Raw genomic sequence first — 23,302 nt, forward strand, 5'->3', positions numbered from 1 at the left:
CATGTTAACCTCGTCCAAGCACCTTCCTGTATGGGCAAGGTTTCTAATCTTCCTGGTTTTCTACAAGACGACTTCCATGGACGATATTGGAGTTCACAAAAAATCATTCCCATCATCATTCTTAAGGAATGACACTATAAGATCCATCCAACTAGGTCCCACCCTAATTTGATGAATCCGGATGGTGTCACTATTTGTCCCAGTGGGTTTACACAGATCTTCAGTAAGGATGACCCGAGGTAGGCCTTGTGCCGAGGATGTCGCAAGGGTGGCTAGGGATTCAGCATGGGTATTCATGCTCCTAGAGATATGTAACAAGGTAAAATATTCAAATTTTGATTATAAATACCTGACCTGGGTTAGATACTCTTGCATTCTCGGATCTCTAGCCTCTAACTCTCCTTCCACCTGGCCCACCACTAATCGTGAATCTGAGAATATTTGCACTGTTTTTCCACCCATCTTCTGAACCATAGTCATTCCTACCAGTAAAGTTTCATACTTTGCCTCATTGTTGGTGGCTGAGAACCCTAGTCTCAAGGACTTCTCAAAAGTACTTCCCTCAGGAGACATCAAAACTAGCCCCACACCAGATCCTCTTTAGTTCGCTGCTCTATCAACGTATACCTTCCATATCAGAGGTTCCTTGCGCGAAATCACGCCAACTGATTTTTCATCCATGTCCAGCCTCTTAGTGTTCTCTTCTAATGAGGGCTCAGCAAATTCTACCCCCAAATCAGCAAGGGCTTGGCCCTTCATAGAGGTGCGATGCATATACTTGATATCAAAGGCCCCCAAAATGGTACCTCATTTGGAAATCCTTCCCGTATAGTCAGCACTTCGAAGTATAGACCTACGAGGAAGTTAAGTTAAAACAACAATTGTATGAGATTGGAAGTAATGGGGAAGTTTACGCGTAGCATGCACCACTGCTAGGATCGCTTTTTCCAACGATAAATAATGCACCTCGGCCTGATATAGGGATTTGCTCACGTAATAAACTGGCCTTTGTACACCATTATCAACCCGTATCAGAACTAGACTAACGACATGATTAGCCACAGCAATATATGCGAACAGAACTTCATCCATTTCTGGTCGAGACATAATAGGTGGTCGCGAAAGATACTCTTTAAGTTGCTGAAAAGCTAAAGCACACTCCTCAGTCCATTTAAATCCCTTCCACTTATTCAACAACTGGAAGAAAGGTCTTCATCTATCTGCGGGCCGAGAAATAAACCAATTGAGAGCATCAATTATCCCTGTCAACTTCTGAACCTCTTTAGGATTCCGAGGTGGCTGTAAGCTATTAATTGCCCTGACCTGCACAGGATTAACTTCGATTCCTCGATGAGTTACCATGTAACCCAAAAATTTACTTGATCCCACACCAAAAGAACATTTAGAAGCATTAAGGCACAACTTATACTTTCTTAGCGTCTGAAAAGTGTCATTTAGGTCTTCCACATGCATGGAAACCGCTTTACTTTTCACCACCATGTCATCCATATACACATCAATAGTCTTTTCCATCTGTGGTTCAAACATCCTGGTCATCATCCTCTGATAGGTAGCTTTTGCATTCTTCAAACCAAAAGGCATTACCTTATAGTGATAATTCCCTATAGGAGTGACAAAGGCTGTTTTCTCCTGATCATCCAGAGCCAAAGGTATTTGGTGATAACCTTGAAAAACATCTAAAAAACTCATTCGATTATGCCCAACAGTGGCATCCACTAGCTGATCTATACGAGGCATTGGGAAAGAATCTTTAGGACAAGCCTTGTTCAAATCTGTGAAGTCTACGCATACTCTCTACTTCCCGTTTTTCTTCTTCACTACCACTATATACGCCAACCATTCAGGATAAAATACCTCCTTAATAGTGCCAACCTTTTTGAGCTTGACTACCTCTTCTTTGACGGCCTTGGAATGCTCCTTAGATGAGCGCCGAGGTGGTTACTTCCTTGGTACCACAGCAGGATTGACATTTAGATGATCAAAAATGAAGCTCGGATCCACTCCGAGGGTCTCATAAGCATTCCATGCGAATACATCAACGTTCTTCTTCAAGAACATAACCAGCTCCTCTTTCTCCTGAGGTGGCAATTGAACTCCCACCTGAAAGAATTTTTCAGGATCGTCACCTATAATAACTTCTTCTAACTCCTCACACACGGGTTCTTCTACCGCTGCCACTTTGGGCATGACTAGAGTCATTAATTGCTATGAGCCCCCCTCAGTAAAGGCCGAGGACTCACACCCAGCTGATGCAGAATTGTCGTCTCCATGCACTGTCTGGCCACGGATTGACTCCCAACCAATTCCTCGATCTGATCCCCAAAGGGAAACTTCACTTTAACATGTAGAGTTGAAGAGACAGCACCTAGGGCATGAAGCCAAGGCCTTGCCATAATAGTAGTGTAAGGAGAATATGCATTCACCACAATGAAGTCCACTTCTACTACCTCTAAGCATGATTGCACAAGTAATCTAATTTGCCTCTTTGGTATGACAACCTTCCCCTTAAATCTTATTAACGATGAATCATAAACCGTCAGATCCTCAAGCTTTAAGTTTAGCTCCTTGTACAAGTCAGGGTACATAATATCTACACCACTACTCTGATCGACCATCACCCTTTTCACGTCGTAGCCCCTTATTCTCAACGTAACCACCAAAGCATCATCATGTGGCTGGATAGTCTCAATCTTGTCCTCTTCTGAGAAACCCAATGTTGGTTGAATACTCCCCTTAGCCCTCTTCGACTCAGAACTAGAATCTTCGGCAAGGGCTCGTGCGACGGACATCACCCTAGAAGGACAAGAACCAGTCCTCCCAGGAGCAGCAAAGATAACATTGATTGTACCCAAAGGAGGCCTTGAAGAAGTGTTACCCTGATTTACCGAGCCTGAATGGTCTCCCTACCCATTGGGCTGATACAAAAACTGTTTTAACCTCTCATCCTTAACTAACTGCTCCAAATGATTCCACAGGGTCCTACAATCTTCAATGGTGTGGCCCCTTTCTCGATGATACTAGCAATGAAGATTTTGATTACGCCTCATGGGGTCTCCTGCCATCTTGTTGGGCCATCTGAAATACGGTTCATTCTGGATTTTCTCCAACAGCTGATGCACCGGTTCCCGAAATACAGTATTAACTACTTGAGGAGTGGTACGACCAGATTGCCTGGCAAAATCTCTTCGTGGCCTATTGTTGTTGTATCTGTCTAACTTGAAATCCCTCCTCTCCTGAGGCTTAGCCTTCGCCTTCGCCTTTCCCTTACCTTACTGCTGATCTTCCTCAACCCGTTTATATTCGTCAATGCAGTCCATGAGCCGGCGTTCACGTCTTGCAGGCTTTTTGGTCAAAGACTTCCTCAAGTCATGCTCGGGAGGTAGGCCAACCTTGAAAGTCATTATCGCTACATCATCAAAATCTCCATCGATCTCATTGAACATCTCCCAGTATCTGTCAGAATATGTTTTTAGGATTTTCCCTTCTCGCAGGGTCATGGACAATAACGAATCCAGGGGCCGAGGAACTCTACTACATGTAATGAAGCGAGACCCAAACGCCCGGGTGAGTTCCATGAAGAAATCAATAGAACCTACCCTTAAGCCATTAAACCACCTCATTGCAACAAGTCCTAGGCTAGATGGGAAGACTTTGCACATTAAAGTTTCATTTATAGAATGCACTGCCATCTTCTGATTGAAATGACTCATATGCTCCACGGGGTCTGTTCGGCCATTATAAATGGTGAATGCTGGCTGGGTGAATCACCGAGGAAGCTTCCCTTTTTCCACCCTACGTGTGAAGGGTGACTTGGAAATTTGGTGCAACGCCTTACTCATGGCATCATTTCCCAAGCCTCTGGAGGAAGGCTTATTGCCCTCACGACCTTGAAGATTGTCCTCCTCATAATAGAAGGACTCATCAGGGGGAATTCTTGACCTAGGCCTGTAACTGCTATCCTTGGTGTCTTTAGAAGAATGGTCAGAAAAAAGAGGGAGTTCTCTTTCGCCTTTTGCAGCGCAACTTCTTCTTCAGGTGGTCAATCTCTAGCTGCATGGCCTTAGCATTTTCCTCATGAGGAACTCTGCTTCCACCTCGTGAATGACTCCTACTAGTGTGAGCTGTATGCACACTGTCTTCCTGATCTCTTTCCTGTTCAAGATGCAGGAAATAATCCTCACGCTGGGACCTCATAGACTCTACATGGTGTGAACTTGAGTCTTCCATAATGTTAAACTTCCTAAAACACAAGTTTTTCTCACAGACGGCGCCAATTGTAAGGTCACAATTTGCATCCAAACCCAAAATTAAGAATGGGATAGGCCTAAAAAGCCTAATACAATGAAATTTGTAGAGAGTGAGCTTGAAATCTAGGTTCTAGTGATGTTAAATAACAAAAATGTGGGCTAGATTTTAACATAATAAACATTGGATTGTTTATGTAACAGAAATTGTCCTCGGACTCAAGCCGAGGATGATGGATATTATCTTTCACTCTTTCAAAGACAGATTACAATTATGGATGCTAATGTGTACAGTTTTTTCTCCATTTTTTCTCCGATCCCCCCTCTTGAATGTCCCATCCTCCCTTTATATCATCCTCCTTCTTCTCCCCATCTTCCACGTATGGATCAGATTACTAGTTTAGATACTTGTCCCATCAACCCATCTCTGAAATCTTTAGAGGCAGCTGTAAGGCTGAACCCTGATACTCAGGCATCACGTCCCCATTAATGTGACCAGAGAGTTAGCTACAGAGCATTCAATACAGTGGTAACAGCTTTATCTTAGATATTTCATGGCCTTTCTCATTATCTTGTACATCCACCATGCTTACCCTTACTTATAGGATCTCCTAGAATATCGCCTTTGGACGCTAGACAGCCCTTTCCTACCTCAGCTTTACATAGCCGAGGACATACTCGTCCTCGGACCACCTTCTTGGACAACCTTGATCAGACCTCGCTTCTTTATCCATCAGTACTGCCTCTTGGGTTGATATTCCCACATCCTCAAACCATTCAGTATTCTCGGATTGGGCCTCTAACCCAACACCTATTCCTGGTCCCATCGACCCCACAGTAAGAATTATACTATCCATCTTAATGTATATCTTTTAAGTATATTTATGCATATGCATGGAGTTACAAACTAGTATTCTTAACGAAGACATATAATATAAATTGTCTACCTTATCATAACTATAAAATAAAAAAACTTATTAAAAAATAAAAACACTAATGAATCACTATAAATAAAAAAACAAAAATAAATAAATGGTACTTTGTCATGAACAAATAAATGGTTCTGTTAACGGTGTCCTTAAGGCATTTGTTAATGGAAGATTTTTTTAAAAAAATTGATACTACTTTTATGGAAAATATAAAAAGTTATAAAAAAAAAAACAGTTATTTTTCTCTTTTATCTATATTACTATTTAAGGAGTTTCCCTCATTTGAGATCTTCATTTATGTGGTTCAAAAATACATCTTCACTTTAAGTTTAAATAGAGACAAAAATTAAGGATGATGCGGTAAAAATATATATTTAACTCTCACATAAAGCTACTCATTTTCAAAATCCTATATTTTAGCCTCTCTTATATCTTCCATTTTCAATATTGAAATTTAAGTTCTCTTCCTTTTTTTTTTTCTTTTTTTTTTTCTTTTTCCTTATTTCGAAAATGAAATGGCCGCATACTTATCATCAAAATTTTAAAAGTTTGACACATTTTTTTCCTAAAAATTAGTATACACAATCTCTATTTAAATGACTCCCACACATTTGATACATGTTTTCCTAAAAATTAGTACACATCATCTCTATTTAAATATATCTCATACATCTCTTTTCAATTTCTTTGCATGGACCTTTGGATTGCATCAACTTTTTGCTTACATCATCACTATCTTCAATTTCAATAAGGTTTGTTTCCTTTGACATTGTTGATATTATTAATTTTTTAGTTTGTTTATTTTAGTTTCCATAATTTTTTAATAATCTCACGCTTTTTTTAAAAATATTTTCTTCTTTATCTCTTTCTCAAGTTTATTTCCACAGTTTCTTTGATCTCCACAATTTTTTTCTCACTTCATTACTAGGGTTGTCTACGAGTTGGGTCGAATCGAGTTTGGGCTCAACCTGCATCCAACCCGACTTGGTTGGGTGGAGTTGCCATCAACTTGCCACCGATCGAGAGACTAGTAGGATCAGGCGGACCAAACCTTCAATGGGTGGCAGGCAGGTTGATCAAAGTCAAAGTTCTGAGAAAACGGTGAGATTTCACCTGATCTGACGAAAAATCTCATCGGATTCTATGAAATTTTGCCAGATCTAGTCAAAATCTCACCGAATCTACTTGATATCTCGTTGGAATCTGGAAATTTTTCACCATAATCTAGGTATTTTTGCTGGAATCTAGGTACTTTTCACTGGAATCTTGAAATTTTCCACTGGAAATTCTTAGTATGTCGATTGGTTTGGGGAGGGAAACCAAAACCGACCCACCGGAGTTAGTTTCTAGTGGTGAAGTCCCGTCGCCGACTATCGGAGTAGTCAAGTCAGCTAGCGTCAGATCAGATCCAAAAGGTTTCTTTGGGTGGGTCGGGTCTTCAGATGGATTTGGACAACTCTATTCATTACCATTTTTCTTTTCAAAGAGGTATGTTTCCTATACATGGAGTAAATATGAGATTGTGAGGATTCAAGATACGTTTGGGCAAATTGTTATCTTCTTGACTTAATTAGTTTTATATTTTGAGAAAAAGATTTAATTAGTTGAAAGTGTATAGTTCTCTTCTATATCGACAGTTTTAAAGTCAAATGATGAAGAGGAATTATTAACACCAATGTGATTGTGTTTATATTTAGATACATGTTGTTTTAGTTTGGTATATTCATTTATTTCCTTTTCAAGAACTCCATCTATACATCTTTACAATTTGGGTGTAGAGAGGTGCTACGTCCACAACATTTTTACAATATTTTCACAACAAATCATAGGTGGTTAGTTGTTCTTGTTCAAATTTGAATCTAACACTAAGATTACTTCTTTGCCCAACAATAACAACCAGTAACAACCTGCCACTTAAGATTTGTTGTAAAAATGTTGTGAAAATGTTGAGGGCATATCATTTCTCTTTGGGTGAAACCTTGGAAAAGTGTTATTTTTTGCAATCAAAGGTTAATGTGAATTCTGCGTTGTGTTAAAACTTAAAAGAGATAAATTAATGAAAAATTATAACACTAAACCAAAAAAAAAAATCAATGCCCATAATATTTTCACAACAAATTCTAAGCAGCAAATCGTTATTAGTTATTACAAACAAGCCAAAATAAGAATTTAAGTTACAAATTCAAATTATAACCAATAACAATTTACAACTTATGATTTGTTATGAAAGTATTATAAAAAAATTGCAAAAATAACACTTCTAAATAAAAATAAAAAGAGCATCATTGCTTGCGCGAATCGTGTGCGCTGAGGCTAATATCAGTTAAGAAGTTTCTAAAAATATTTCATTTTAACTTAAAACTTTGTTTCCATAAATAAAAAAGCCTAATAAAGCCACCGTTCGTGTCACAAACACCTTCCCAGTAGGCGAGTGAGTTCTGGTCTTTTTCATTAGGCCGCAAAAGTCGGTGTGTCCCAAATCCCAATAAGTATATACTTTTAAATAGTACAACATACTAGCATAGTATATACCTTTTACTTTTCTCTCTCAATCACAATTTTTTTTCTTTCTTTCTTTCATTCTTTCGCTTTTTACTGTTTGATTTCTCATCTCAACAAATTTAGGGTTTCGTTCCCAATTTCGATTTCTCCTCGGTGAGTTCCGATCACTATTTTTTCCAATTCTTAATTTTTTTTAGTGTTACATTTAATTATATTATTGGATTGCTATTTATTACTTGAATTTTTTTTTTTTTAAATGAAGAAGATTTAAGAAATTCAAACATGGATAATCAATTTCAAACATTTTTTTTAAGCTTAGTATTATCAAGTTCTTAATTGGGGTGTTGGTGTTTGTTTCTGCGATCTGATGTAATGTGCTGTGCAAGATCACTTTTTGTTGTGGGGATTCAATTGGGTCTATGATCAATAGCTTAGGAATTTGATGAAGCCAACATTTGATTTGATTAGGAATCTGGTACAATTCATGCATGCAATCGAGAATTTTATGGACATGAACTGTTGTAATTACATGGGTTCCGGTTAGTTCAATTGGTAAACTCTCTTGTGATCAGACAACAAACTTGGTTTCAGATTCTGATATGGATTGGTGTCTTGGCTTTAGCAATCATCCTGGATCGGACTGTAGGTTTCAAATCTAAATGTCTTCTAATGAAGTATAATTTTCATGAATATTTTAGAAATTGCAACTACTTGTTCAAACTTTCTGAATTTTCTAGTCGAAAGATGGTTTTAAATATGTTTAACTTCATAATTGGATGACATGCTAATGTCCGTTCGAGTACTTTCATGATTACTTGAATTTATTTCCACTTACAGTGAATCTATAATGTATACAATTTGTTATGGCTTAAAACTTTGAATTTTTGTTTCGTTGAAGTTTATTTATTGTTGTGCTGTATAGTGTATATACTAATATGGATTTTCTTTTCATAAAATATTTTGAAGGGAACGGTGATCTTTTTTAATGAACTGAAGCAATGAAGCAAGGAGTATCTTCCCTGAATCCATACGCAGCATCGTACATTCCACTTTCCAAAAGAAATGCAAATGATAGAACTTTTGAGACAGCAAAAGATTCTAGAAGCGGCAATGAGTCTTCTCGGTTTGTAACCCCTGAGCAACTCCATTACAGAGCTTATTATGACTCCAATGCTTATGGAACTGAAAAAGCCCCTGTTCCTGAAGTGTCTACATTGAAGAGTCACCATGCCCATGGTTATGGTTCATCACCACAAAATTTAAATCAAGCGGCAGATAAGCAGATGCTAGATGAATTTGACATTGATTTGGAATATCTTCAGATGTCATTTCCTGGTATATCCGATCAGTCCCTTACTGACGTTTATGCGGCAAATAGAGGTGACTTGGAAGCAACTGTTGACATGCTGAACCAACTTGAGGTGTACAAGTAAACTCTTTAATTTTGAATTTTCTAAATAACATTCATAACATGTATTAGGTAGATTACTATTTCTTTTTTCTTTTTTTTTTTGTCTTCGGGGCTGGTTCAGTTCTTTACCAACATTTCCACTTCAGATTCTGGCACCACAATCACAGTATGAACAGTGTTGGCCTATATATATATATATAAAATAATAATATTGGAAAACTTGAACAACTTAATAACTTTCCTGATACTACAGTGTGGTGTGACTATAGCCAGCTACTATTACCTTATTAGTTTTTGTTTATGGTTCTGGATTCAAGAGAAGGCAAAAGAGATCCATCTCTTGGTGCCATGCCCATGACTAATAGGCCAAAAAAAAATCTAATAGGAGTTCTTATCATATGCTTTATTTTTTGGACATAGAAAGACTAGCAATATCTTTCTAGCAGCCTTTAACTAGTCATTAGAAGTATTACCATGAGTTAGTCATATGCACCCTTCAAAGCACATGCTTAAATGGAAATCATTACTTATGTGGATGTATTCATCTTGTTGACAGCTTAGAAATACTCTATCTGCTATTATTAACAAGCTACGATGTCTTAGAAAGTAAGATTGCGTGTTCTATTTTGCTTTATGTCTTAAGGCTTGGTTGTTGTTGGGGAATAATCTCTCTCAGAAGTCTGACTTACGTATTAAGTGATTACCTTCATTATTTTTGTGAGCTTCATTCATATTGTAAATATCTTATGCTTTTCCAGTCATTTTTCTAAGAAGTATTTCCTTCTGCTTACAGTGTTACACTGTTGAGTCTTCTGAAAGTCTTCCAGACACTCTGGACATTGGAGATGTTTCAGAATTTGGATCTTCAGCTGATCGTGCATCACTGAAACTGAAGACTGTAGAGGGCGAAGCCAGTGCTGCTTCATCCAGCTCCTAAGGCTCATCAAGATTATCTTTTGATTGATTTTGCAAACAACAAATCCAATTGTTTGTCAAGGCACGGTTGGTCTTGTGGATAAGAAATATATAAATAGGGGATCTTCCTCAGAGATTGGAGACACCAGTCATTATCGTTGTATAGTTCTCAGCTGCTTGATTCACCCTTCTCTTTTCTTTCAAAGGCTCATTATTTTTGTTTGATGGGTCAGAATCCCCCTGTGCAGTTATTATGCAGATTGCAGTTTTTTCTTTTCCAAATGAAAGTCATCTTTGCTGTTTTGCTTTCCTTCTTTGTGCTCGTCTTGGTTGGGTATATGTTGTGTAAGCGGGTATCATTCTAATGTCACCTGAAGATTTGAACGCGTGATGCTTTAAGCACGTATTGTTTTGTGATGAAATATAGCGCAATTTCCAACCTGTTGATTTATGATGTTTAGATCAGTCGCCTATTCACCTAGGCTATCATGGCTGATAGCTGATGGGGCTTTATCACTTTTAACATTCCGAATTACGGACATCTCTAAAATGATTCAATAATTTTAGAGTTAAAAAAAAAGTTCACTAAAATGTAATAAGTTGTTATTACTTATTAGTTAAAAAGACCTATATAAGAACCCGGACAAATTGTCAACTAAACTGTTTTTGAAAATTATTGGGCTTACGACATTACTCTCTCTCTCTCTCTCTCTCGCTCTCCGTCTCCGTGGTTCTTAAAACGAAATGTGCACATCTTCTTGTCAAAATGTGTATTGATTTGTTTCAATTCGAAGAAATGTGCACATCTTGTCAAAATACAAATGTGTATTGATGTATTTCAATTCCAACAAATGCACTAGGCAGATCAATTCCAAGAAACGTGCACATCTTCTTGTCAAAATGTGTATTGATGCGTTTCAATTCCAACAAATGCACTAGACCGATTTGCCATGAAATCTTCAGCATTGTTTAAAAAAAATTGGTTTATTGGTGGGAAGTTCTTATGTCTCATCATCTTGTGAGTTTAAAATTGTGGGTTTGAGTAATGACAAGTTTCACTATTGCTCGGATGGTCTCACACCAAGTCAAATTTGAGTTTAAGTGGTGGTGGCAAAGACCACACCTACCTTATGTCTCATCACCTTGCGAGTTTAAAATTGTGGGTTTAAGTAGTGGCAAGTCTCATTATTGCTCAGATGATCTCACACCTAGTTAAATTTGAGTTTAAATGATGGTGTCAAAAACCATACTTACCTTCTGTCCTATTACCTAGCAAGTTTAAAATTGTAGGTTCAAGTAGTAACAAGTCTCACTATTTCTCAGATTACCTCACACCATGTCAAATTTGAGTTTAATTTGCAAAGGCAAAGACAACACTTACCATCTCTTTATTTTTCTTTTATTGATTATATAAAAAAGTGGTGTGAAAGTGAAAATAATGCAAGTATGCAACAATCTCTTAAAAAAAAAAATACAATAACACAAAGAGGAGAGGAGTAGGATTACGACCCAGACAAGTAGCATAAGCTAAAACAACAGCATGGGACGTGGGTTGTTTGGGTTTCGAACATGGAATTGGAGGCAAGAAGACCAGTTTCAAAGTGGAGCAGCAGGGATCTGGGTTACCCATATATAGACTCAAAAACATCTCGCTCTTCAAGAAGCCACGTGGCTGAAATTTAAAAAGGTAATAACATAGCTTGTTCAAGTTCAAGGTGTGTCCTCAACGACACCGTTTTACTGCCGTTAAACCTCTTGTTCGTTCTTTCATTCATTCTCAATGGCAGCTCATGGCTAGGGTTTATGCATCCATCAGAAGCCTCAAACATTCACTGCCCTTATCTCAGCTTCCCATTCTCCCATAGGAGTCATGCTCCGTTTGGTTGCCCAGAAAAGGTAACCAAAAGAAACATAAAAAAAAAAAAAAAAATTTCTTTGCTCTTTGAATATTTTTCTTTAACCATTTTGAGGCTTAGTTTATGAGTGTTTATTTTTTATTTATTTTTTATTTTATTTTTATTTTTTTAATTTTAGTTCATGCTACATCTACATAAAGTTAAAATCTTTTGATACTTAAAAAAAAAAAAGTGGAAGATTTTGTATAGAATTTTCTTTTATTTGATTTATATATACACTCTCTGAGACCAAACTTAACTCTTAGGCTTCACTAAATGCAATTCTACTTCAATCCCTTTATCTTTCAGGTTATTTTGCTTCAAAGCTTCACCTTTTTCTTTACCCTGCAATGCTTCTTTGTACAATCTCTAGAGTTGGTTATTGCTGCAGAATTGGCAAAACTGTGCGTTTCCTCCTCAGTTTTTCTTCATCTTGTGCTCTTAGAGCTGTAGAATTTGTCGAAGAGAGTAATACCCATGATTTCAATTACGCCGAATTACAGCGTAGAATGCAGAATTATGCCATCTCGGGTCACTTTAGAAAAGCTCTGGACACTCTGAATTCAATGAGAAATGTACCTGGAAAACCTACCGTGTATGATTATAATGCTTTGATGTACTGCCATTTGAAGTCGCAAAGTGTTTTGTTGGAAGTTTTGGTTGAAGTTTATGTTGGGATGAAAAGATTTGGGCCGGCCCCTAATGCGTCTACTTTCAATACGCTTCTTAATGGGATGCTATCTCTTGGTAGTTTGAAAGACGCATTTCTTATTGCCAAAGAGATGTGTGGAAGTGGATTTGTGCCATCTTTTAGTTTGTTATCGAAAATGTTGAAAAAATCACTTGGAGTGGGAAGTTTGGATGATTCACTTGGTGTATTTGATTTGATGTTGAGGTTGGAGTATTTCCCAACTGAACCCACCTTGAACCTTTTGATTTCTATGCTCATCAGAGCTGGGAGGATTCGAGCGGCATATTCTGCATTCTCCATTATTTGGAGCAAAGGCTATTTTTGTAGTGTATATAGTTATAATCTCATTCTGTGGGCTTTGTGTAAGTCTGGTCAGATTTGTACAGCTTTGGCATTGTTTTGTTTGATGAAGAAGAAGGGTGTCATTCAGAATGTGTGCTCTTATTCCGCTTTAATATGTGGTTTTGGTAGAGAAGGTTTAGAGGAAGATCTTTTTCATTGTTTAGATGTAATGCAAAGTGATGGTTGTAAGCCAAATGTCAGAACATACACTATAATAATTAAGTTTCTTTGCGATGCTGGGAGGTTTGAGGAGGCACTGGAATACTTTGGTAGGATGGAAAGGGAAGGGTGTGATCCAGACTTGATTACGTATAATGTAATTCTCCGAGAACTTTGTCATCAAGATAGAGTGGGGGAAATTTCTGAGCTCATTCAGGTGATTGATCAAAAAGGGTTTTCACCCAATCCATATACATTTTCTGCCTTTGCTGGAGGCATGTTAAAAGTAGGCAAAATAGGAATTGCTCAAAAAATATTGCTTGATGTGATTTCAAGGGGATGTGGTCTGGATGTTGCTGTATATAATATATACTTAAATTGTTTATGTTGTGAGAATAGATCTAGAGAGGCATTATCTTTGTTGAAAGGTATGAGAGAAGGTGGTTTAATTCCAAGTAGTGTGTCTTATAACACAATTCTAAAAGGTTTTTGTAGGGAGAATAGTATTGAAGAAGCTTTGGAGCTCTTGGACAGTTTTGAGTGGGTAACAAATGGGCCAGATGTAATTTCCTTCAATACAATTTTGTCTGCAGCATGCAAACAGGGAAACTCTTCAATGATTCAGAGGATTGTGTTTCGAATGGAGTGTGAAGGGGTTGAGCTTAGTGTTGTCAGTTTAACATGCCTGATTCAGTATTTCTGTACTGTGGGAAAATTTTCAGAATGTTTGAAGTTAGTGGAACACATGATGCGTAATGGCCCTCAACTCACAATAATTACTTTTAATTTGCTTCTGGACAAACTTTGCAAGAATGGGCTACTAGGAACTGCCCACCAGACTTTCAAATATCTTAGGAACACTGGGTGTGTACCCGATACAACAACATATAATATTCTAATACATTCTTCCATAAGGGAGGGTAATAACATGCTGGTGGGCCAATTGTTTAGGGACATGTACAGCCAGGGGCTAAAACCAGATGTTTATACCTATGGGTCTTTAATTGGTGGCCTTTGTAGGGAAGGGAAGATAAGAATTGCTCTCCAGCTTAGGGATCAGATGCTAGGGAATGGGCTTACTCCAAGTATTACAATTTACAACACCCTACTGGGGGCGATGTTTAAGACCAATAAGGTTTGTGACATCATTTCATTATTGAAAACTATGGTAATGGAAGGTTGTCAACCTAATGAGGTAACTTTTGAAATTCTTAACCTAGCAATGTCAAAAGGTTGGATGAAGAAATATCCAAAGTTTGCAAAAGTTCTAGGGCTTGTGATAAAAGAGACTCAGCACGGAGTCATAACAAGTTAATTGATTTGGAGTCTTGGAGCTTGCTACACCCACATCATCTGAATTTCCAAGAAAATCAAACCTGTAGTCAGGTATGCAGGATCCTTGTTGCATATGTTTTATATATATATATATATATATATATAGATATCTTAATTTTTTAGATTTGAACACCAAGATACAATATTTAACATTCCACATTCATTCTTACAATTCCCTCAATTTTTTTGTTCAATTTGTGCCATTCATGGACCCCAAATGTTCATATGGCTTAAGCAATATATGATATGTAAATATATATGTTTAAGGGTCCGTTTGGGTTGAGGGAGGGAGAGAGAGAGAGAGAGAGAGAGTAGAGGGGAATAAAGTAGAGCTGGCCGGGAATTAGTCTATTTCCAGCCAACTCCACTCTACTCTCCTCCACTTCACCTCCTTCCCCCCTCAATTCAAACGGGTCCTAAAATTTTTCTGGATAAACTTGTCTCAAGATGATTGTTTGTCACATCCTTTTGACATTTGAATTACTATTAGAGGTCCCATGTGTACTATAGTCTCAGGATAGGTTTACCAAGCACAAATTCAATTTTTCCTACTATGAAAGTAATGGTAAAAGGAGTACGTTTTCACTGATATAGTTTGGATTACGATACATTTTTTCAAAGTTAGTAAGAGGTAGACATCATTGACTGGGATTAAATAAGTTGTAAAGTAGGACAGGATTTGGAAAAAAATATTCTTGAATTTTTTGCTTGGTTATGCCATGTGTAAAGGGGTATGATTCTATTATCAATCAACTTGGAAGTTGCACTTGAATCTTTGGATGCATGATGGAACTGTCAATCTTGTGCTCACTTAAATCGAATCTCTCTTTCCTTGCACACTCATCCCTGCTTCCAAATTTTTTTTAATATATATATTTTTATATTTGTGTTGGATTTACTAAATGGAGTTGTTAAATTCAAATTTTTATCAACTGTACATTTCTGAAGGCATGAAAGCAGATACTGAACTGAAAGAGTTCCACAGCCTTGAGCATGCATAGATGTCTTTTGTGGATGGAACAAAATGGAGGGCATTGTATCACTCCCTCGCAAAGAAATTGCTGCACAGCTTGAAATTGGGGTATGTAATGACTACATGGTAATTCCATTTCTTTATATATATATATATATATATTCAAGTACCATCTCTTTATATATATTCAAGTAATTATTCTTCTTGTGGCTGCAATTCTCTGTTGCTTCTAAATATTTACTGGAGTGTATCTCACACTTAGCAAGCAGGTAATCAGGATCACTGGCCTGGCACCTTATTTTAGTTTGAAAGTCAGATTCTTAGCTTATTTAATATAGCTTGAATTTTTTTTTTTAATCTTTTTTCTTTCTTGGTTTAGTTGATTCCACTTAAAGTTCGCACCCCCTCCCCCCCGTCCCTCTCCCTTTTTATCAATTTCTGTTCTTTTATCTACTCTGAAGCGTATATGCTGACGCAGTCTCATCTGCATTGCGTTTTCCACTGCATCATGAAACTGGCATGATACTTGCCATGGATGTTAAAGTTGTTCTATTATTTGACTAAGTGGATTGATTTTAAGCAGCAATATGTTTGAATGGCAGGAATGGCCGGTGAACCAATGAAGTACATGGGATACTAGGAGATTGGAAAAAGCCAGTGGCCTGTGAGAGCCATTATTCCACAACAACTTGAGCAGAATCTGGTCAGTCCTCTATATGACTATTGGATTGAGTTTCCAATCATGTGCTGTGTCATGGCTAATCATCACTTCTCTTCTGCTGCAGATATTTTCATTCACCATATACACATGCACCCAGAGAACCACCATCAATAATTAACAAGTGCATTTCTTAGACAGCCTAGAATTTATTTTTTTCAGCCTTATGGTTGGAATAAAACCTCATGAAGATGAGTCCACTCTTCAATTTTTTTCTTCTATCCTCTTTCATGGAGCTAAATCTACATTATGCTTATTGAATTGACACTGATGTCTAAGGAAACCTTTGGACAACATAGATTTTCCCTTGAATCGGTAGTAGCACTTTAATGCTGACTTGAGTAAAATCAGTATGTTGATTGTTAATATGAAGCACAGTGATCATTTTAGAGAATGCCTAAAGTGTTTCTGCAGGAGGCAGGTACATAGACATGGTCTTGTTGCATGTAAAATGTATTGTATTTTTAAAGTTGTTTGGTTATGGAAAATAGACTTTTGTTATGTTAAACATTGGCTAAAATCAATTTTCGTCCAATGCTTTCCCACTTTTAATTAAAAAAATATTCTTTTACTCTCATCAAATGTGCAAAATAATTGAAACAGTGCATTGCACGAAGTCAATGTAGGATGCTCCTTCAACCTTTCTGATAAAATCTGATTTTCTTATGTGGTATTTAAGGCGACTGTAAAGTTATGAATTCTTGTAATTGTGCATTAATAAGAAATGTGTTCTTTAAAAAACAAACAAACAAGTGAATAAATAAACAAGAAATGTGCATCTTGCATTATGTTGTTTAATCATGTAAACAATTAAGGCAAATTTGGTACATTGATTACTTGAGAATAAGAATGGATATTATAAGGAATAAAAAAAACGTAAGGACTAACTATTTATATGCATTTGTTTTAAGAATAGAATGTTGAATTTGCATTTCCAAATTTGGTACAATATTGCTTGATGATAGAATTGAGTAATATTCCAATCAAATTTCTTAATCTACCCCTATATAATTATTGTACTCTCTGTGGGTTTTGCTTAACATTTAAATTATGTATAAATTAACTAAATATATAATATATGTCATTTTCCTTTTTGTTCAAAATTGCTACATCCATGAATATTATTATAAAAATTAAAAAACAAAAAAAACTTTTTTTTTTGGAAATTTTTATTATAATTTTTTTAAACCAAACACTTGAACGATGATACAAAGAAATAGTCGTTCTATTCCTACATATCAAAAGTGCCTTTAATGTAATCTTAATTTTGTCCAAATACCTGTGTTTCTCATCATCTATAGTAAAATTATAAATGAAAACATAAATGCATTTTTCTTTTTATATAATATATTTTTCTAGAAAAATATGAAAAACTTATTTCAAGTTTTAAAAGACTAAAACAGAGAGAGAGAGAGAGAGAGAGAGAGAGATTTTGCTAATGTGTGCCCTAATCCATTTATGGAAACATTTTCTCGGAAATTGAAAAAATTGTCAATACTTTTTCAATTTCTAAAAAAATGGTTCCAAAAATAGATGGCTTGAACTATATATATATTTAACCTATAAAATATTGTGGGTCTTATTACATAAAAGTTTGAAAGAGTGGGGTGACACTATCTTAGTATTATAAATTATTTTTCTTTATTTTAGGATCTAAACACGACCCAAGAGATTTTATTATTGTTATTATTAATAATATTGTAGGGCCTCGGTTGAAAGAGAAATAGAGATTTTCCTGATATCCATTGTCCTAGGTAAATGTGGCTGTCACAGAGAAAAGAAACAGGTTGCCAGAAATAACGAAGAAAAAAGCAAAATCAAGGACAGAAATTATAACGTTATTTTAAAAGTTAAAACATGAAACACCAGAAACAAACAAATTCCGCAACTCGCTCTCGGTTCATGAATGATTGTCATTATCTCAACCAAAACTCTCACATCAAAGAAACATTATTATTATTATTATTATTATTTACAAGAGTAACGTATCAAAGAGAAAAGATACACATGACACCAAAAACCAAAGACTCATTCACATTCTCTCTATTTCCATTCATGTAAACTTGTTCAACAAGATTCTATCAATCACATTGGTCTCTTACCATTTTCATGGTAGCTTCTTTTTTCTGGAGGAACCTCAAAAAGCTTTGACATTTAATAATTGGGAGACTCAAAAAGAGAGAGCAGAGCAAAAGCCAAAAAGGGTGGAGTTTTGTTTGTGTTTTTTATGATCTGGGTGTTTGTGATTTGAAAAAATTATTAGATAGATTTGGATCTACAACATATAGATATAGATATATTATATATCTGAGGATCAGAAAATGGGTGTGGATTACTACAACATATTGAAGGTGGACAGAAATGCCACCGATGATGATCTGAAGAAGGCTTACAGAAAATTGGCAATGAAATGGCATCCTGACAAGAATCCCACAAACAAGAAAGAAGCCGAAGCCAAATTCAAGCAGATATCCGAAGCCTATGAGGTAATAATCCAATGCCATCTTCTTCTTTTTCTTTCTATATTTCCCTTTTTTTTTATCTGTTTCTGCTTCTGTTTTCAGTTGGATGTTTCTTTTTAAAGGTTGTTTCTTTAGTTTTTTTTATTTATTTAAAAGTCTGCTTTGTTTATGGGTGATTGAAGAGAAGGAAAGAAAATCAATTTGAGCTTCTCTTTTTCTTTTTTTTCTTTTTTCTTTCCTTTGGTCCCATTAAATTTATGTTGTTTTCTTAACCACCCGCACCAAAAAAAATGGTATGGAATATGTGGAGTCAAGAAACAAAATAGTGGTAATCTTAGTGTTCCTGATACCCTAAATGAAAATGGTAATATGGATTAGTGATAGCAGAAAATATATATATATATATATAAAATAAAAAATGAACACATTTGTTGGACTAGAGGTTATATCAATTTAGCGAGAGTTTAGAGTTGAATATCAAAATCATCTTCGTCAAGGTGGTGAGAAAGACAAGATTGTGTCTCAGATGAAAGAAGGGAAGAGAAAACATGGCTCTAGAGAGAATTGATTGACTGAGTTTCTGGTATTCAGAATCATTGGGATATATGGCTTTGTTGAATTCATTTCAATGCAGAAATGGAGAGCTCAACAAGACCAAATAGTTTGTGTTACGCCCAATTGATTTCAATTTTTGTGTCATCTCATGTATCAACCAATAAAATGATTTAGATATTAGTCAAGTTTCTTCTTCTTTTTTTACAAATTTTCAGCAATCAAACAGAGATAAGAAGCATTAAATTTTACTTGATGTCAATTTGCATCAAGTCCCTCCTGAATGACAGTATCTATGAATGTCTCTTTGAGGTTGACCAAGTTAACATTACATTGCCGTTGGATTGGATGGAATTTTGATCTTAAGTTTTGTGATTTCAGGTATTGAGTGATCCTCAAAAGAAGACTATTTATGATCAGTATGGTGAGGAAGGCTTAAAAGATATGCCACCACCTGGCAGTGGTGGTTTCTCATCTGGAAATGGCAATGGGGGGAATGGATTTAACCCTAGGAATGCAGAGGACATTTTTGCGGAATTCTTTGGAAGTAGCCCTTTTGGATTTGGTTCATCAGGACCTGGGAGATCTATGAGGTTCCAGTCAGATGGCTCAGGGATTTTTGGGGGATTTGGTGGCAGTGAAAATATTTTTCGAACATATAGTGAGGGCAGCATGCCAAAGAAGCCACCACCTGTGGAGAGCAAACTGCCATGCAGCCTTAGGGAGCTTTACTCTGGATCAACAAGGAAAATGAAGATTTCAAGAACCACAGTTGATGCCAATGGGTATGCATTTTTCTCAAACTTTTGGTATCCTTAGTAATAGTTGTTGTTGTTTGATACATTTTAAGTGGGAGACGGGTGATTGAAACTCTAGATGTCTCCATTGGAAACACCAAAAAATGTCATTGACCTTAAGGTCATTGGCATTGTTGTGTGTGTGTGTGTGTGCACTTTTTCCAATTAAGAAGTCTGCCATGGTTCACTATAATCATAGTATTTGAGATATGGATTTGAACTTTTTTTCATTGAACAAGTGATCTTACCAAGCTAAGAGCCACATCAAAACCTGGATTAATATGCTTATGTTCAATGTTTTACTCAATGGTAACCTTGTAAATTGTAATATGCATCTTCTCTAATAATTGCCTTGCTTAAGGACCAACTTGCAGAAGGCACATCTGGTTACAGTAATTATCCCAATAGTAATCTTCACCAACTCATACGGATTTTTGTTGATTTAATAAGATGGTTTTCCGGGTTATGGATGAAAGTAATAAATTCTTCAAGAGAATTCCTTCTTGTGCTGAAGATTTTACCCTGCTGCCCTAACTGCAGTATGGTAAACTAGTAATCCATTATGAAATCAAGGCTACCACCCAAATTTTTGAATGACATAGATTTAAACAAAGATTATTCACATTTTTTTTTCCCATTTAGCGATCACAATACTTCACTTCTTGATTATCTGAACATAGATAAAATGTCAGGTTGCTAGCATTGGCAAACATGTTGATTTTAATCCTTCTACATATGTAGCAGAAATTATCATTGTGACTGTGTAGTGTCATAACTAACTGCTTTTTTCAGGCTAACTTGCTCCTCCTCTGACTCCTTTATTTTTTTTTTTTGTTACAGACGACAAGTTCCAGAAACAGAGATATTAACCATTGATGTGAAGCCTGGATGGAAAAAAGGAACCAAGATTACTTTCCCAGACAAAGGGAATGAACAACCTAACCAGCTCCCAGCAGACCTTGTATTTGTGATTGATGAGAAACCCCATGATGTTTACAAAAGAGATGGCAATGACCTCATAATGAACCATAAGGTGTCTTTAGCTGAAGCATTGGGAGGGACCACAATAAATTTCACCACACTTGATGGGCGTAATCTTTCAATTCCAGTGACTGACATAGTGAGCCCTGGTTATGAGCTTCTTGTTGCCAGAGAGGGAATGCCAATAGTAAAAGAGCCTGGTAATAGGGGTGATTTAAAGATCAAATTCGAGGTGAATTTTCCTACAAGATTGACACACGAGCAAAGAGCAGCACTTAGACATGCCTTGGGCAGTTGAGGAGGAGGACTTCATTGATCTTTTCTCTGTATGCATTTGCCACCAGCTTGGGAATCAATGATGCCACTCAAAAAATGCATTCTGTCAAAGGAGAGATGCCATGAAATGAAATGCCTCAATAGCTATCCTCTCTATAATTTTCTGATTTTACCCGGCAGTCCCACTGTAGTTATATGTCTCTTCTTCGATTTTTTCTTTCCTTTTCCCCCCCTTTTTTGTCACTATTATTTTGCTTTGATGTGCTTGATTGATTTTTTATTTATTTTTATTTTTATCTTCCCCTTTGTATATTTTGCTGGAATCCAGTGCTTAGTATTTGTATAATCGCACCCCTTTGTATTCTTTGTTGGATGATGAATCCTCCCATATTTTTTTTTCCAACTAGATGTTCATTGTTCCTACTGTTTTTCTTTGACATTGTATTACCTCCTCCTCCCCCTCCCCCCTAGGTATAAACAAATTTTTGTATAGAAATATTGATTGAGATTTTTTTTTTAAAATTTCATATATCAATGTGATTACAAGTTTTTCAAAGCCCTATTTCAGACATCAATAATCTTTCTTAAGATCTTGTTTTTACAATCTGACTTCTTTTCAAAAGTGGGTGGTTAAGTATTAACTCAATTAAGGAGACTTTCATAGCCATCCATATTAAGACTGTTGAACCATGGTACGTAGATTATCAAGGAGGTCACTGAATAAAAGCTATCAATGGAGTGTAAAAGGCTATAAGTTTGCAATGAGGTTAAGTGATTCAAATTAAACTACAACACTACCAGAACAGATCATGATCAGCTCGCAGATAGACATCTTCACAAATTCTCGTTCCCACTTCGTCCACTTCGGTCCATTTGGTTCTTTTGCTCCACTTCAGTCCATTTTGGTCCACTTTAGTTCATTCAGTCCAATTCGGTCCAGTTCGGTCCACAATGACAAAAAAATTTTATTATTTTTAATTATATAATTTAATGATTTGTAGTATTATCTGATACGTACAAGATTTTTAGGGAGGGAAAATAGAAATATTTAGAGATAGAAATAGAACTTTTGTTACTTCTAATAAACCAATAAAATATATAAGGGATAAAATTGGATTTGATTGAGGAAATCATGAGTTCCTAACCTCTTTGGATTTGACTGAAAAAATTTGGATCCAATTTTATTAAAATTCTCTTGATATCTCCATCTATTTAAATAGAGAAATGATATGTCCATAACATTTTTACAACAAATTTTAAGTGACAGATTGTTACTAGTTGTTATTGTTGGGTTAAAAAAGTAATCTCAGTGCTAAATTCAAATTTGAACCAATAACAACTACCTACCTGTAATTTGTTGTAAAAATATTGTAAATGTAGCACTTTTCATTTAAATATAAAAAAATAACGTTAAAAACCTAAAATAATGGAGCACTTCTCCTGAACTTATGGCACAATAGTCGTGCTCCTAAAACTAGGACACCACTAACACTAACTATACAATCCAGATACAACTCAAATATCAACAAGTTCCTACTCGCACTAACCTCTATCTTAACTAATACCTATAAACATAGTAATTCCCTACAAACATGAAATAACTAATAAATAATCATTAATATTATTTCATAACAAATTAATATATGTAACATTTTTTGTTATGATCCTAATGTCCCACATGAATTAAGTGTAACTTAATCATGTATATATAAAGCTCTTTGGCACCCTCTCATTGCAAGTTAGTTTTAACGGATGAGTTAATCACACAACTTTAGTATTTTACGTTGCTTAATATTAGTAAATAGTAAGTAGGCGCAAAAATTTAGTAACATCTTCTATATTATTTCAATAAGCGATGATAATAGGTTTTGAAATCATGCAACTAAGTTCATAATGCAACTTATTTGTATATGATACAATTAAAATTCTTTTCTTTTTATAGAAATGCGAGTTTCATATAATTATGAAGACCATGAAATAATAGATATAAGACATAAATTTATAAGATGATTAGCATATTTGAATGCATGAATTTCTCAAAATTTTGAAGTTCCTAATTTTATTTAACTATATATCATTTTATTTTAACGGCTTTCATA

At 35.9% G+C, this 23,302-nt stretch overlaps 3 protein-coding genes and 1 pseudogene across 4 annotated transcripts; 3 read left to right on the plus strand and 1 right to left on the minus strand.

The window, feature by feature from the left end:
- Positions 1-1,212: 1,212 nt before the first annotated feature.
- LOC142612349 (uncharacterized) lies at positions 1,213-3,422 on the minus strand. Its single transcript, XM_075784451.1, has 4 exons — positions 3,295-3,422; positions 2,262-2,814; positions 1,975-2,121; positions 1,213-1,650 (listed from the first exon to the last, which is right to left on the minus strand). Exons 1-4 carry the CDS (start codon positions 3,420-3,422, stop codon positions 1,213-1,215), a joined length of 1,266 nt encoding a protein of 421 aa, XP_075640566.1.
- A 4,288-nt stretch (positions 3,423-7,710) lies between these two features.
- Positions 7,711-10,461, plus strand: LOC142614231 (polyadenylate-binding protein-interacting protein 5). 2 transcript variants are annotated; one of them, XM_075786798.1, is made up of 3 exons: positions 7,711-7,849; positions 8,663-9,125; positions 9,901-10,461. In XM_075786798.1, the coding sequence occupies exons 2-3, from the start codon at positions 8,695-8,697 to the stop codon at positions 9,992-9,994; spliced, it is 525 nt and encodes a 174-aa protein (XP_075642913.1). In that variant the 5' UTR covers positions 7,711-7,849; positions 8,663-8,694; the 3' UTR covers positions 9,995-10,461. The 2 variants fall into 2 exon arrangements, with proteins under 2 accessions (XP_075642913.1, XP_075642912.1); XM_075786797.1 differs by having other exon boundaries at positions 8,663-9,117.
- A 1,064-nt stretch (positions 10,462-11,525) lies between these two features.
- Positions 11,526-16,604, plus strand: LOC142612706 (uncharacterized; annotated as a pseudogene).
- Positions 16,605-18,008: 1,404 nt separating this feature from the next.
- On the plus strand, positions 18,009-21,637 carry LOC142612676 (uncharacterized). The gene is made up of 3 exons (XM_075784808.1): positions 18,009-18,621; positions 19,531-19,934; positions 20,787-21,637. The coding sequence occupies exons 1-3, from the start codon at positions 18,457-18,459 to the stop codon at positions 21,223-21,225; spliced, it is 1,008 nt and encodes a 335-aa protein (XP_075640923.1). The 5' UTR covers positions 18,009-18,456; the 3' UTR covers positions 21,226-21,637.
- Positions 21,638-23,302: the final 1,665 nt, after the last annotated feature.

Source organism: Castanea sativa, chromosome 10 (genome assembly GCF_040712315.1).
Source record: "Castanea sativa cultivar Marrone di Chiusa Pesio chromosome 10, ASM4071231v1".
NCBI lineage: Eukaryota > Viridiplantae > Streptophyta > Magnoliopsida > Fagales > Fagaceae > Castanea > Castanea sativa.

What these genes read in the sequence shown, in the direction of transcription:
- LOC142612349 (XM_075784451.1), bottom strand. Translation starts at nt 3,422, where the DNA reads ATGACTTTCAAGGTTGGCCTACCTCCCGAGCATGACTTGAGGAAGTCT. An exon ending in CGGGTTGAGGAAGATCAGCA is followed by an intron (nt 2,815 to 3,294) that starts GTAAGGTAAGGG and finishes TTGTCCTTCTAG; the next exon opens with GGTGATGTCCGTCGCACGAG. An exon ending in CAATTCTGCATCAGCTGGGT is followed by an intron (nt 2,122 to 2,261) that starts GTGAGTCCTCGG and finishes AAATTCTTTCAG; the next exon opens with GTGGGAGTTCAATTGCCACC.
- LOC142614231 (XM_075786797.1), top strand. Translation starts at nt 8,695, where the DNA reads ATGAAGCAAGGAGTATCTTCCCTGAATCCATACGCAGCATCGTACATT. An exon ending in ACATGCTGAACCAACTTGAG is followed by an intron (nt 9,118 to 9,900) that starts GTGTACAAGTAA and finishes TTCTGCTTACAG; the next exon opens with TGTTACACTGTTGAGTCTTC.
- LOC142612676 (XM_075784808.1), top strand. Translation starts at nt 18,457, where the DNA reads ATGGGTGTGGATTACTACAACATATTGAAGGTGGACAGAAATGCCACC. An exon ending in AGATATCCGAAGCCTATGAG is followed by an intron (nt 18,622 to 19,530) that starts GTAATAATCCAA and finishes TTGTGATTTCAG; the next exon opens with GTATTGAGTGATCCTCAAAA. An exon ending in ACCACAGTTGATGCCAATGG is followed by an intron (nt 19,935 to 20,786) that starts GTATGCATTTTT and finishes TTTTTGTTACAG; the next exon opens with ACGACAAGTTCCAGAAACAG.